Here is a 13,610-nt window from a genome sequence, read left to right on the forward strand (position 1 = left end):
TTCACTTGTTTACACTTATGATTTGAAATGCACTTGTATGGCAAATGAGTATTCGTAGGTAAATCAACATTGAATGTCCAATCTCTGGTTACGCAGGGAGTAAGTATACAACCCGTTTCTTTAGGAAACTATAGCGATGGTACTTAAATGATTATAGCTGGATACACTAAGGGGGGGGGGGGGGTCCCGCTGGTTGTAAGACAGTAGGAGGGGGGGGTTAGAGAAGCCGCTGGCGGTATCCCATCTGGCCGACGATTTCTTGGGAGAATTCAAAGTCTTGAACACGGTGCCCACAGAACCTCGGTCCGCAGACGAATACAGCTGGACCCTCTGGTGGACAGTAGCTGCCGGTCCACAACGGAGAGACGTGAGGCGACCTCACTGGTGTAGAGCGCCGTCTCACCTTGCTCCTCTCCGGGGGGTAGTTCCAACACTCCGCAGTGTTGGCCGTTATCCATGGAATAATCAAAGCACCCAAAGCATAATCCAAGCCGTGGAATGCTCGCCGTCGTCCGGGTAGAGTAATCCAATATACAGGTCCAGTCGCCCTGGCCCGGAGCTCCTCGGATGCAAGCACCACTAGTGGTCTGCCCAGCCTGGTTAAGACTCCAGATAACGTCAGGAACGATGGGGGTACTGATAACTTTATAACTCTAACCGAACGATGCACCATACATAAATAGACTATTATTAGCTTAATAGAATACGTCCAACTCGACGGTATAGTGCCAAACTATGACAATTCAACTATTAATCCACACGATATCTCAATGCCTATTCTGAGGCCAAGTAGGCCTTACTGCACCACACGTGCGTCGTGGGTGAGGCTTCGCGTCTGTCACTCTGTTGGAGGGTAAAGAACTGGACTAAAAAGAAAGTTCTACTTTACTTGCGCCATATATATATGCGCTGTGAACAAATAGTACCATTCGTATTTCGCCAGACGTATTCCTACGCGGAACCGGGCTTGCCTCGGCATGTTGGGCGGCACGATTGAACTTGAACCTAGGGGTATGGCTGCTGGCGCCAGGTTCTTGTCCAATGGTAGAATGAAACTATTATGGGCTGTTTAGTAGACTAAAGGGATATTCAGTGCATATTGTACAAGGAATATACAGGGGATATCAACGATATACAAATACGATTTAAATATATATATATAAATAAATATATATATTCGGTTTAATCTGATCCTTCACAACAGCCGCCCCCTAATTAGTCCCACCTAATTAGCTAAGCAGAGACAGATTAACCGCACTGTCTACCACTCAAGGTCCGCTGTAAGGGTCAGTCAACTCACAAAGTCATGGGTCATGGTCATCATCGATAGTATCTGGGAGTCGGGGCAGTTCTATTAGCCTCGCCACGGGTCGTGTGTAAGTTCGCCCTTGGACGAGTACTTCAGCTGCTCGGACCTTGCCATCGGCACCGGTGATCACTTTGCTTACGCGGCCAGCCGGCCACATAGCTCTGGGTAGTGACTGGTCGATAATCATGACGACTGTTCCTTCTGTCAAATTGTCTCTCTCTTTTACCCACTTCTGGCGGGTCTGTAGAGACGGCAGGTAGTGGAGTAGGAAGCTGCTCCAAAACTTGTCAGCTAGTACTTGACTGTACCTCCACATTCTTCGGCCGTTCGCTTCTTCAGGCCTGTACATTGTCTGGGGTAGCGCGGGGTCCAGCCGCCCCATTAAGAGTGTGTTGGGGGTGACTGGGTCGACATCTGCTACATCACTGGAGACGTAACCGAGGGGCTTTGAGTTCAATACTCCCTCGATCTCCGTGAGGACTGTCATTAGGACTTCCTCCGCCACAGTCTGGGCCCCAAGCACGGCGTACAGGGCTGTCTTTATAGAACGTACTTCTCGTTCCCAGGTTCCACCAAAGTGGGGTGCGTTCGGGGGATTAAACTGGAAGTCAATCTGGGATGGAGCGAGGTGGGTCTTAAGTTCTGGGCCCATAGCTTGGAAGCTCTCTCTCAGCTCTCTTTCTCCGCCTTTGAAGTTTGTCCCGTGATCAGACAACAATGTAGACGGTTTTCCTTTCCGTGATGTGAATCTTCGGAAGGCCATAAGGAATGAGTCTGTGCTCATGGTCGGAAGGAGCTTGATATGTATCGCTCTGGTGGTCATGCATTTGAATACAATACCCCACCGCTTCTCGGTTCCTCTTCCTCTCTTTATATACAACGGGCCAAAACAGTCCATGCCTGTGGAGTGGAATGGCTTGTCGCCGAGTCGGAGGCGACAGGGAGGTATGTCAGCCATCCGTGGTATGCTGGGCTGCGCGCGCCACTTTTGGCAGTCTAGACAGGTTCGCTGGAAGCGTCGCACCGCTTCTCTTCCTTGAAGTATCCAATAGCGACGTCTGATCTCCGCGAAGACTCTCTCTGCTCCTGCGTGGTGTACATCCTCGTCGTATTTCTTTATGATCAGCTCTGTGACCTTGTGTCGGCTGTTCAAGACTATCGGGTACTTAATGTCATCCGGTAGATCGGGGGCTCTCCGCAGGCGACCACCCACTCTGATGAGATTATGGGCGTCACTCTCGGGTGCCAGGTGGAGCAGTCTGCTGTCTGATGGGACGGGCTTTCCTCCCTGTAGACAGTCTAGCTCATCGGGGAACGAGTCTCTCTGGGCTCGTTGTAGTAGAAGAAGTTCTGCTTCTTCGTAGTCAGCTGCTGACATGTCAGTGGTGGACTGAATCTCTGGGTGGTGCCACAGGAATGTCCTCTGCTGCGCACTCTCTAGGGTAATGCAGTCATCTATGTTGGGGTCTGTGGAGGCGACTGTGCTCAGTCCACAGAACATAGGTTTCTTGTTCTCAGCCTCCTCGTTACTTGCTTCCCGTGGGGTGGGCGTAGGCCACTCTCCTTCCGGGAGCTTAAGGAATTCTGGTCCGTCACTGTAGATATTGCGACGGGTGAGGTCGTCCAGAGACATTCCCCGGGTGATGACGTCAGCTGGGTTGTGTTTGGTGTCCACATACCGCCAGCTCGCTGCTTCTGTTAACTCTTGAATCTCTGTGACTCTGACTCCCACGAAGACTTTGTATCTGCATGAATCAGACTTGATCCATGTGAGTACTGTCGTGGAATCTGACCACAAGATTGTTCTGTGCACCGGAATGGTGAGTTCACGTTGGATTAACGTGGCTAGATGCGCTCCTGCTAGGGCTGCGCAGAGCTCTAGACGCGGGATAGATTGTTGCTTTCGTGGGGCTATTCTTGAGCGGGCCAGGATGAAAGCAGTGTGTATCTTTCCTTCCTTCTCTTGGGCACGCAAGTAGGCCACCGATCCATAGGCTACTTCGGAGGCGTCGCTGAAGACGTGTAGATCAATCTTGCATGTCTCTGGCCTCACTGTGGATGGGAAGTAGCTGCGGCGTATATTGACGCCTGGGAGTGAGCGGAGTTCCATCTCCCACTCTCTCCATGTTGAGGCAAGGTGTGCGGGTATTGGGTCGTCCCAGCCCTGGTCCTTGTCCCATAGTGCTCGTACAATCATCTTTGCCCTGGTGGTGTAAGGTAGAATACATCCCAACGGGTCATATTGTCTGGCGAGTGTTCTGTACACACTCCGTCTGGTGGTCGGTATCGCCGTCGACCTTCCCTGCTCTGGAGTCAAGGGTTTGTGTCTATAGTGGAGCGAGTCTGTTTTGAAGCGCCAGACTAGTCCTAGTGTCATTTCTTGGGCTTCTCCTGGGATGGTCGCCATCCAGGTCTCGCTGCTGGCAGCCTTGTCCGCGGGGGAGAGGCTGCGCAATACGTGCGGGTCACTGCTGGCCCACTGCCTGAGATCAAAGCCGCCTTTGATCAGGGAGGCGCGTAGCTTGATTAGGAGAGCCTCGGCTTCTTCTTGAGTCGAAACGCTTTGTAAACAGTTGTCCACGCAGAAACTGTTCTTCACACTGTGTCGGACCTCTTCATCTGGTGTTGGGTCCTCTGCGACGTGTTTCTGCAGTGCAAATGTAGCACAGCACGGGCTGCATGTGGTTCCGAAGGGGAGTACTTCCCACTGGTAGATGGCTGGGTTCTCATCTCCGATCCTCTCTCTCCATAGGAACCGCAGCAGGGGCTTGTCCTCCTCTACTAGTCTCACCTGCAGGAACATCCCTTTGATATCCCCGCTGATAGCCACCTTGTCCTGGCGGAAGCGCAGTAGCACGCCTAGTAGGGAGGGGCCGAGTGTGGGGCCGGGCAAGAGCTCTTTATTCAGATTTTGGGATCCGATCTGGTAGCTGCAGTTAAACACAATGCGATCCTTGCCGTTGTGATGGACCTTGTGATGCGGCACGTACCATGATTCGGTCGTCTGATCGGCCTCTTTAATGTCAATCTTTGTTACGTGTCCCGCTGTGATTAGCTTCTCAATCTCAGCGCGGTACACACGCTCTTGAGCGGGGTCTTTGGCTAGGCGCCGCTCTGTGTTCAATAGATAGCGCTCCGTGGCGTCTTTCTTTGCGTGAAAGGTGGGCATTCCCTCTCGCCTCAGGAGTGGAGTTGCGTATCTCATCACTCCGCCGACTGTGACTCTCTTTGTCCCCTGCTCGAGTAGGTTGATGGCGTAAATGTCTTCTTTAGAACGAATATCTTTCTTTTCGTTCTTAAAGGGCATTGTCTCTAGTGTCCATAGCCTCTCGGCATGCTGCAGGAGAGTGGTGTCTTCTTCTGTCGTTCTGGAGTGGAGGCAGCTAGTGGCTGCTGTTCGGTTGAGAGATTTAGCGAGGGGGCCTTGTAGGGTCCACCCTAGGCGGGTCTCGACTGCTGCAGGACAGCCTCGGGGTCCTGTATGGACCCGGTCAATCGGGACTATGAGTTCTGCATGGTCGGAGCCCATCGGCAGGGTCGGGGTAGCGCCGTCTATGAGCGGGATAGGTAGTTGTCGCAGGTGCACATATTTATCCATCAACTTGGCGATAGGGTAGGTGTACTGCGATAGTCCTATTTCTTGGCTGGTGAAAGCATTTGTAATCTTATACCGTCGCTCTGGCTGCCCGTTTGCTGCGATAGTGAAGGAGACATTCTCGCCCTTTATCGTCTTTAAATCTCTTCTTATTGTCCGAATCGTCATTTCGTTCTTGCTCCCCCGCAGTCCCAGCTGGGCCGCAGCGGACGCGAGCAGAAGGGTCTTCTCTGACCCGTCATCAAGGACGGCGTAAGTGTCCATGACTTTATCTTGGTAGCTCAATGTCACACGGACTACCTTTAAGAGCACTTGGGCGCCGCTGCTGCTGGCGGGGTCAATGTACATGACACTTGCCTTGGTGCCGCTCGGTGGTGCAGGTGGAGGCCGTCTTCTGTTACTGTCGTGTAGTATATCTAGATGGGCTCCATCGCACCGACTGCACCTTTTCTTTAGGCGGCATTCGGCTGCCATGTGTGGTCGCGCACATCGGTAACAGCGCCTGTTGGACTTTATCCATTGACTCACTTCTTCTGCATTCATCTTGGTGAATAGGTCACATTGTGACAGCCAGTGTTCTTTCTCACAGTAGGGACACACTATCTTCCACTTCTCTTTTCTCGAGGGGGTACTGTGGCTCTTACTGCTCGGTACTGACTCTGATTGGTGCATGACAGTCACCGATCTTCTTCCATCATTTATTCTCCTGGGTCCCTCTCTCGAGCTTGGCGTGCTCCGCCCGAATGTATCCAGTCGTAAGCTGCTGACTTCTCTCGCCAGGAAGTCGGCTAGATCAAGGAGGGATGGTTCGGGGCCGTTGGGATCCCGGTAGTCTCTCTGCCGCCTAAAACGCTCTTGTCTTGCGGGTGGCAGCTTCTCCAAAATCCTCTCGACGTTAGAGTTGGCGTATAGCTCATGCATGCCCTTTTCCCGTTGCGCTCCCAGCATCCCTACCAGGGACTGCACTTTGATTGACAGGTCGTCTAATGAGCGATTGTCTGTTGCTGGGGGTAGGCGATCAATATGCCTTATCTCTTGGATTACGTAATCCCATATACGTCCATATCTCTGGTCCAGCGCGGCTAGGGCCGCTGTGTATGGGGTCGAAGAGGTAGCATAGGCCAGCGCTATATTGTGCGCTTGCGGTACTTTCAGGTGCTTCAGTAATATTGCATACTTGTGGCGTTCATCAGCGACATCCACCATCATTGTCTCTAAGCACATCCGGAGCTCCGTGTACTGTGCTCGACTCTCATAGGCGAAGTCTGGAAACGACGGCGTGGCAATGTATGACGCCGTGGATGGCTGATACATCGGCGAGCGTTGGGGGAGAGACCTCCTAGGCGAGTCCCCTCTTGCGCCTCTCTGTGGGCTGGTACCGACAGGGTACCATGGCCCGCTGGTCCAGGTGCTATTCCTCGGGGCTGGTCGTGCGTCGTGCTCACCCGTGAATAGAGTCGGGGGTCTGTAGCGCAGCGCCGCGGGGGTATAGCCTGGGCTGTACTGGACCTCCTGGTCCGGTGGAGTACTGTGCTGTCGTCGGGCTTGGTTCTCCTCTTCTTCCTCTATCAGATCTTCCAGATCCTGTAATCGTTTATTTAGCTTCTCCGCAGTGTATGCCGCTCCTTCCTTGTAGCTGGGTCTCGCTTGGACCGGTCTGGGAAGGGGGTCTGCAGGGGGTATAGGCTCGGTCTGTTGGTCAAGTTCAGGGTCGCTTGTTCGGTTAGGAGACGCTGCCCTTGACTGTTGTCTCGACGAGTTCCTTGAACCCCTGGCGGAGGGAGAGGGTGTTGCCTTGCGGATCAGCTGCTCCATTAGCTGCGCTTGTAACTTGTCGCGCTCGACTTCGCGCTTGGTGAGATCTGCTTCTCTTTGGGCACCGGCAGCGGCGCGCTGGGCGTCGGCCCGGTCTCTTGCCATATTCTCTTCCGTCTGAAGGCGTCTCATCTCCAGGCGTGTGCGCTCTTCTTCGCTCCGTTGCTGTGCTTGGAGGCGTTCTCTTTCAATAGTAAAATGTTCGCGCTCGCTAAGCGTCTGTGCTTGGAGTCGATCGCGTTCGGTAGAGGCTGTCAGGCTGACGAGGAACGCCTGTTGTAGCATCCTCTCCGCTTCGCTGGGGGAAGGCGGTTGTGGAGGTGAGCCGCTCCTGGGTGAGCCGCTCCTGGGTGTACTCGTTGGGGAGTCCTGGAGCTCTATTTCCTCGGCGCTCTCCTCCTCTTCTTCCGTGCAGAGTTCTCTCTCTGTAGGGTTGTCTTCCTCCCGGGGCTGGTCGGGGACTACTTCTTCGGTAGTGGCGGGGGGTAAAGGCATGTCAGCTCCCTCCTGGTCCCCACCGTGAGCTTGGTCAGTTACATTAGAACCTACTAGGGCCTCTGTGGTCGGGAAAACCTGGTCGTTAAGGTCAGACATAATTTTACTTTCTACTTTTACCGCGTTTACCGTTTGTCGAAGGCTAGGTAGTTGACTGACAGTGTAATCCTCTAAGTACTGAGGTGGCTGTCGTCTGCGCCGCGGGCGTTCTAGGTTAGGAGGACCGTTTCGTGGAGTGTTCATCATAGGCCATTTCAATATTAATAACACTATATTAATATTACACTAGTTACCATCCGGTTCGAAGGACCAATTGTAACTGAGGGGTACAATTCCCTGACTGTATTGTTAGATATGGTAATATTAAACCACTACCTCTTGTACTTTAACTTCTGGCCATCCAGTACATGATATAAATATGATGAACACTTTCCCACCTGATGAAACGAAGTCCACACAAATGTAGAAATCGAATATTTAATATAGCAAAAGGTATATACAACGTTCACTTGTTTACACTTATGATTTGAAATGCACTTGTATGGCAAATGAGTATTCGTAGGTAAATCAACATTGAATGTCCAATCTCTGGTTACGCAGGGAGTAAGTATACAACCCGTTTCTTTAGGAAACTATAGCGATGGTACTTAAATGATTATAGCTGGATACACTAAGGGGGGGGGGGGGGTCCCGCTGGTTGTAAGACAGTAGGAGGGGGGGGTTAGAGAAGCCGCTGGCGGTATCCCATCTGGCCGACGATTTCTTGGGAGAATTCAAAGTCTTGAACACGGTGCCCACAGAACCTCGGTCCGCAGACGAATACAGCTGGACCCTCTGGTGGACAGTAGCTGCCGGTCCACAACGGAGAGACGTGAGGCGACCTCACTGGTGTAGAGCGCCGTCTCACCTTGCTCCTCTCCGGGGGGTAGTTCCAACACTCCGCAGTGTTGGCCGTTATCCATGGAATAATCAAAGCACCCAAAGCATAATCCAAGCCGTGGAAGGCTCGCCGTCGTCCGGGTAGAGTAATCCAATATACAGGTCCAGTCGCCCTGGCCCGGAGCTCCTCGGATGCAAGCACCACTAGTGGTCTGCCCAGCCTGGTTAAGACTCCAGATAACGTCAGGAACGATGGGGGTACTGATAACTTTATAACTCTAACCGAACGATGCACCATACATAAATAGACTATTATTAGCTTAATAGAATACGTCGAACTCGACGGTATAAACTATGACAATTCAACTATTAATCCACACGATATCTCAATGCCTATTCTGAGGCCAAGTAGGCCTTACTGCACCACACGTGCGTCGTGGGTGAGGCTTCGCGTCTGTCACTCTGTTGGAGGGTAAAGAACTGGACTAAAAAGAAAGTTCTACTTTACTTGCGCCATATATATATGCGCTGTAAACAAATAGTACCATTCGTATTTCGCCAGACGTATTCCTACGCGGAACCGGGCTTGCCTCGGCATGTTGGGCGGCACGATTGAACTTGAACCTAGGGGTATGGCTGCTGGCGCCAGGTTCTTGTCCAATGGTAGAATGAAACTATTATGGGCTGTTTAGTAGACTAAAGGAATATTCAGTGCATATTGTACAAGGAATATACAGGGGATATCAACGATATACAAATACTATTTAAATATATATATATAAATAAATATATATATTCGGTTTAATCTGATCCTTCACAACAGTCTGTATACATGAAGTACATTGCAGACACACCCAGTGTGGTTGGAAGATGCAGGGACAGTCATGATATAGAGGGGGAACAACACACAGCCTTGCCAGATGCCCCAGTCCCCTAGACGTCCCACTAACCACCCACTACTCCTCCTCTTACTGACACACGGATTGATTTTTTTTTTTTTATTAATAAAAACCCAACCCTAAAGCCCTTGTACGTAGGCCGTATTAGCATATTAAAAGGTTGTTGACCCACTTAAAAAAAAAATTGTTTCACTGAGCAACAGACGCCCACCACTGCCTCTTTGATCCTGGTTACCGTTGATGGCACGTTTTTAATGAGTTGTGAAGAGACGGTAGCACTTGTCTACAAACGCTATCAGTGTTATTTAGGTCATGATGGAGGCCTGGAACTCTGGGTTAGTTCCTTCGATTTCACCGGAACCTTTTATTGGGGGTAACGATATCACGATACTAGTCACGCTATTGTAATGTCACGAATATTTGCAATAAACATATATATATATACATCATCTGTTTTATCTAATAAGATATCGTCTGTTCACGTAATTAAAATTTTTATTGCAAATAAGATTGTCGAATAATTTTTTATATATTTATTTTAAAATATCAATACTTGGCATCATTGTATTGATATAATATTAGCACGCAAAATATCTTTATCTGCATTATATTCTGTTAAAAAAGGTTTCATATTGGCCAACTTGTACACCGATACGTTTGTGATAATATTGCCCAATTTAAAAGGGCTCTAAATATTGACAGCTCTAATCTGTATATTTCTATGCTTTTGATGTATCTGTGATCTGTTATATCTTTCCCAGCTCATCCATAACATGGGGTCTCCCCTACAGCCCATGCAGCAAGGAATGGCTTTCCAGGGGACTGGAATGAAAGCAGGTGTCCCCTCTACCTGGTCGGACCCCTCAGTCAACATCAGCCTTGACTTCCTGGGTCCGGGCATGCAGCCCCCCAAGGCCGCCCAACCCAGCCTCAACACACTTCAGCAAGGTGAGAGACAGGGTTTTAGCGAGAGAGCTAGGTTTAGCCATCTCCGTCAAAACATTTTGTCCCTAATAGTGTTTCATGAAATATGGAAATGGGGCTTTTGGAGTATATTGTTCTATTTTTGTGTTCTTCTCCCCAGGCAGCCCTTTACCCGTCAACATGTTCTCCCAAGGGTTCGCCGGCATGAACCTCGGCCCCTCCCAAGTGAGGCCGCCTACAAATCCCATGATGCACCCCGGCGCTGGGATGGGCATGAGCATGATGGGAATGAACATGGGGATGCCACAGGCTGGCATGGGGATGAGCTCTTCCATGGTCCAACAGCCCAAGGATGCCTTCGCTGACTTTGGTAACTTTGGGAAGTGATGGAACAACAAAGAACCTGGAGGAGCAGCGTCACTCTCTCTCTCTCTCTCTCTCCGTCCGCCGGTGAAGGATTGTTACGAGCTGCAAACAAAGAGTACTTGAATGATGTCAAATATCAAAATACCAACACCCTTTTTTTTTTTTTTTTTTTATATAATAATGGTGTCTAGCAACATGGATCTAAATGAATGTTTGCATTTTTATCAGTGGGAACCAATGAGGTATGGACACGAGGGCAGACCGACACAGTGCTGACGGTGTGCTGTAAGCGGTTGTGTTTCATTGGTGTGAGAGAGAGGAAGAGTGTGTGAGGCACTTATCTTCCACAATGAGAATGTCAGGGGGGGGGGGGGGGGGGGATATTGCTTTATAACCTCAATCAAATGAAATCACCAGGTTTGCAAAAAAGAAGAAATTTATATATACATATATATAATTATATACATTTTTTGAGAAGGATATGCTCTCAGTAACATTACTGGATATAAGTTTGGTTAAAAATGATCAGCCTTCTTAACTTGCTAATGTATCTTTAAGAATGTCATGTTACCTCTTATTTTTCCCCTTTGACCTGTAAATAGACTTGTGGTGCCCAGATAAATAAGTTATTAAGTCCTCGGTCGAGAGACGGCAACGACGTGAAGAGTTGTATATCATGTGGACTAATCCTGATGTCAAATCGAGACCTATCCTATCGCAAGGTACTGTGCTGCACGTCGCCAGTTTGATACCTTACCTTTGTACCTTTAGTGTCCACACACGCTAAACGAACGTGGCCTGTCCCCGACGTTATGAATGAGTGAATGAACGGTGTGATTGAGACCCGTTGATTTTGGGGGGAAATGTCGCTCCCGTCAACGGACCCATCCTTCGTGGCCTTTTCTTAGGGGTATATTTTTTTAAAAGGAAAAATGGAACGATGAGTATAATCGCCTTGCATCCAAATGAGATAATCGGTTAGATAGAATGGCCTTGTTAAAAGGGGGTCGTGTTTTTCGTCATTACAGCACGTAGTGCCTGTAAGTCATTTTGCCTTTTTCCAATTAACCTCTTTATTGAAGACGGACATAACTGTGCGGTGCTGATGACAGTCGCTCTAGGGAGATGCAGTGTGTGTTCGTACTTCTGACCCCCCTTCCTCCCCTCCTCCCTCATCTTTTCAGATCTCTGATGTGATTGTTGCTCATTCCCTTGTTCTGTCCTGTTGGGACCACTGAGACTTTCAGACTTAGTGGTAACTAGAATGCTTCAGATAAACCTATAGGACCTAAAATGACCTCAAGCTTCCATCCAGTAACCTGAAGAATAGGTGTTGAAAAGAGTGATTGTAAGTGTTGTCTGTAGAACAGAGTCCGCCGGCGCGTTGCGGTAAACGCTCCCCATTCGCCTCGTGTCTCCTCTCCGTCAGGCCGATATGGTAAAAATGAAGTCATGTGTTAGAAGACACTGTAGCCAGACACTGTAGCTACCTCCACTTGGTATTTGCTGTTATGCAGGGCTGTCCTCAGCTGCAGCTCTTAGTCAATAAAAAAAAATCGGATTTTGTCGACTAATTGATTTGTTGATTTAAAAAAATCAACAAATCTGTAGAATTGTGTTTCCCCACATATAATTATGCAGAAAGGCCTCTTTAAATCCAGTGCTACCAGAGATATGACTTCAGTTTATGTCTTCTTCCAGAAAACAACTCATTCCGTATGGGGGGGAGCGGCATAAAAAAAAAACCTGATTAAAGACAAAGTCTTGGTGGACTAAGACCAAACCAAATGATAAATGGACTAAGAGGACAGCCCTGGTTACACGTCTAGTTTCACATTGCAGCAGCTTGCAGTAGAAGATAATGAGATAAAGTACTTTAAAAAAAAACATTTGAAAGTTTGTCTACTGCTGTGGGACAATGCGGTTGGTGAGTGACTGGGCCGCTGACTCCAGCCCAGTAGCGGCACGGCTGCATTAAATGAATTTCCAATGTGGAGGAGCCTATGCTGTACCTCGTGGCTGCATATGCTCCTCTACATCGGAAATTAAAGAACGCAGCTAGACTCGGTGGGGAAATGCCACCTTGAGTGAGCGAGCAACGGGACCCAAACTATCCCAACTAGCTTCCATACCAATTGGTTTGTCTTTAGAGTACTAGTCTAATCCATATCTGAAACACGACAGACAAAATTACTCTTCAGGGGTTTAAGTGCCTGCTGGTGTTCGCCTCCCGCCCCCTCCTTCGCCTTACGATCAGTGATTGAGGGACTCTGAAACGGGAGGTTGATAACGAGTACATTTTTGTGGCATTTCTAGTATGTTCAAAAGTCTAGATTAATAATTCACTGACCGGAGCAAAAGACAGTGGACTCTGCAGCACCCCCAAGAGGCTCGGAGGTTGTGACGTCCTTTCCGGAGGGGCGCGTGAGGCTAAAGCACACTCACACCCGTAGCCTTGTATCAAGAGTGAGGCATTACCTGTTTTTAAAAAATGACCAAAATCTATTTACTCTTTTTTTCTTCTGAAAAATATATTATCCATAGGGGTTGTTTTTATTTTATTTTTGTTTTCTACTTTAAATTGTTTTGAGATCTTCTGTAATATAGGATTGTTACTGAAAACACTAGCTTATGCAAATGTGAAAAAAAAGCATCAAAATGAAATTCAATTTTTCTTTCTCCCGTTTATGATTTGATTTTCACATCATGATCCTTTATCTACAACATTAAACCGTTGATTGAAACGTGTTAATGGTGTGTGTTATTTGGCGTGCTACGTCATTAGCCTCTTAGAAAAGGGCTTCAGCAGCGAATTTGGAAACATTACCCCTGACACTAAATTACATTTAGCGTTAATGGGATTGTTAAATTCACCCTGTGATTTTCATGTACAAAAAGTGTTGGAATTGGAATTGTGTTTGCCTGCAATTTGCTGCTGTGGGCAGACTAAGGGGGCAAAAAAGCATCCACCAAAACCATAGCCCCGTTATCTGCCCCGTGTGTCAGTCCTTTTGATAATGAGACACCTAGCGCTGCAGATGAGACTATAAACATGATGTTACTGACATGGTGCAGAGATGAGAACAGTAGAAGCACAGAGTTACTACTTTATAGCGTAGGCACCTGTGGCAGTAAGACTTGAGTCCTATTTCACTAAGAGTTACTAACTTAAAAGCAAGTCATGTGACAGCAGTTGAGATGAGTAGTATGTTGACGCTGTGATCTCATAATCCATGTGTCGATAATTCTGTTGATGGGTAAATGCACCATCATGCCTAGAAGAGGTGGGTTTACCCTACACTCCAGTATATCAAAAAGCAGGGTAGCC

The 13,610-nt window shown here is 48.6% G+C and overlaps 1 protein-coding gene across 1 annotated transcript in view; it reads left to right on the forward strand.

The window, feature by feature from the left end:
* Positions 1 to 13,020, forward strand: part of clint1a (clathrin interactor 1a) — a 55,266-nt gene extending 42,246 nt beyond the window's left edge. Inside the window, exons 11-12 of the mRNA XM_084331871.1 lie at positions 9,754 to 9,940; positions 10,077 to 13,020. Of these exons, the coding sequence (XP_084187997.1) occupies positions 9,754 to 9,940; positions 10,077 to 10,303 (414 nt within the window). The 3' untranslated portion in view covers positions 10,304 to 13,020. The remainder of the gene's footprint in view (positions 1 to 9,753; positions 9,941 to 10,076) is intronic.
* The last annotated feature ends 590 nt before the right edge of the window (positions 13,021 to 13,610 follow it).

Source organism: Notolepis coatsorum (assembly GCF_963971535.1).
Source record: "Notolepis coatsorum genome assembly, chromosome: 16".
Classification (NCBI taxonomy): domain Eukaryota; kingdom Metazoa; phylum Chordata; class Actinopteri; order Aulopiformes; family Paralepididae; genus Notolepis; species Notolepis coatsorum.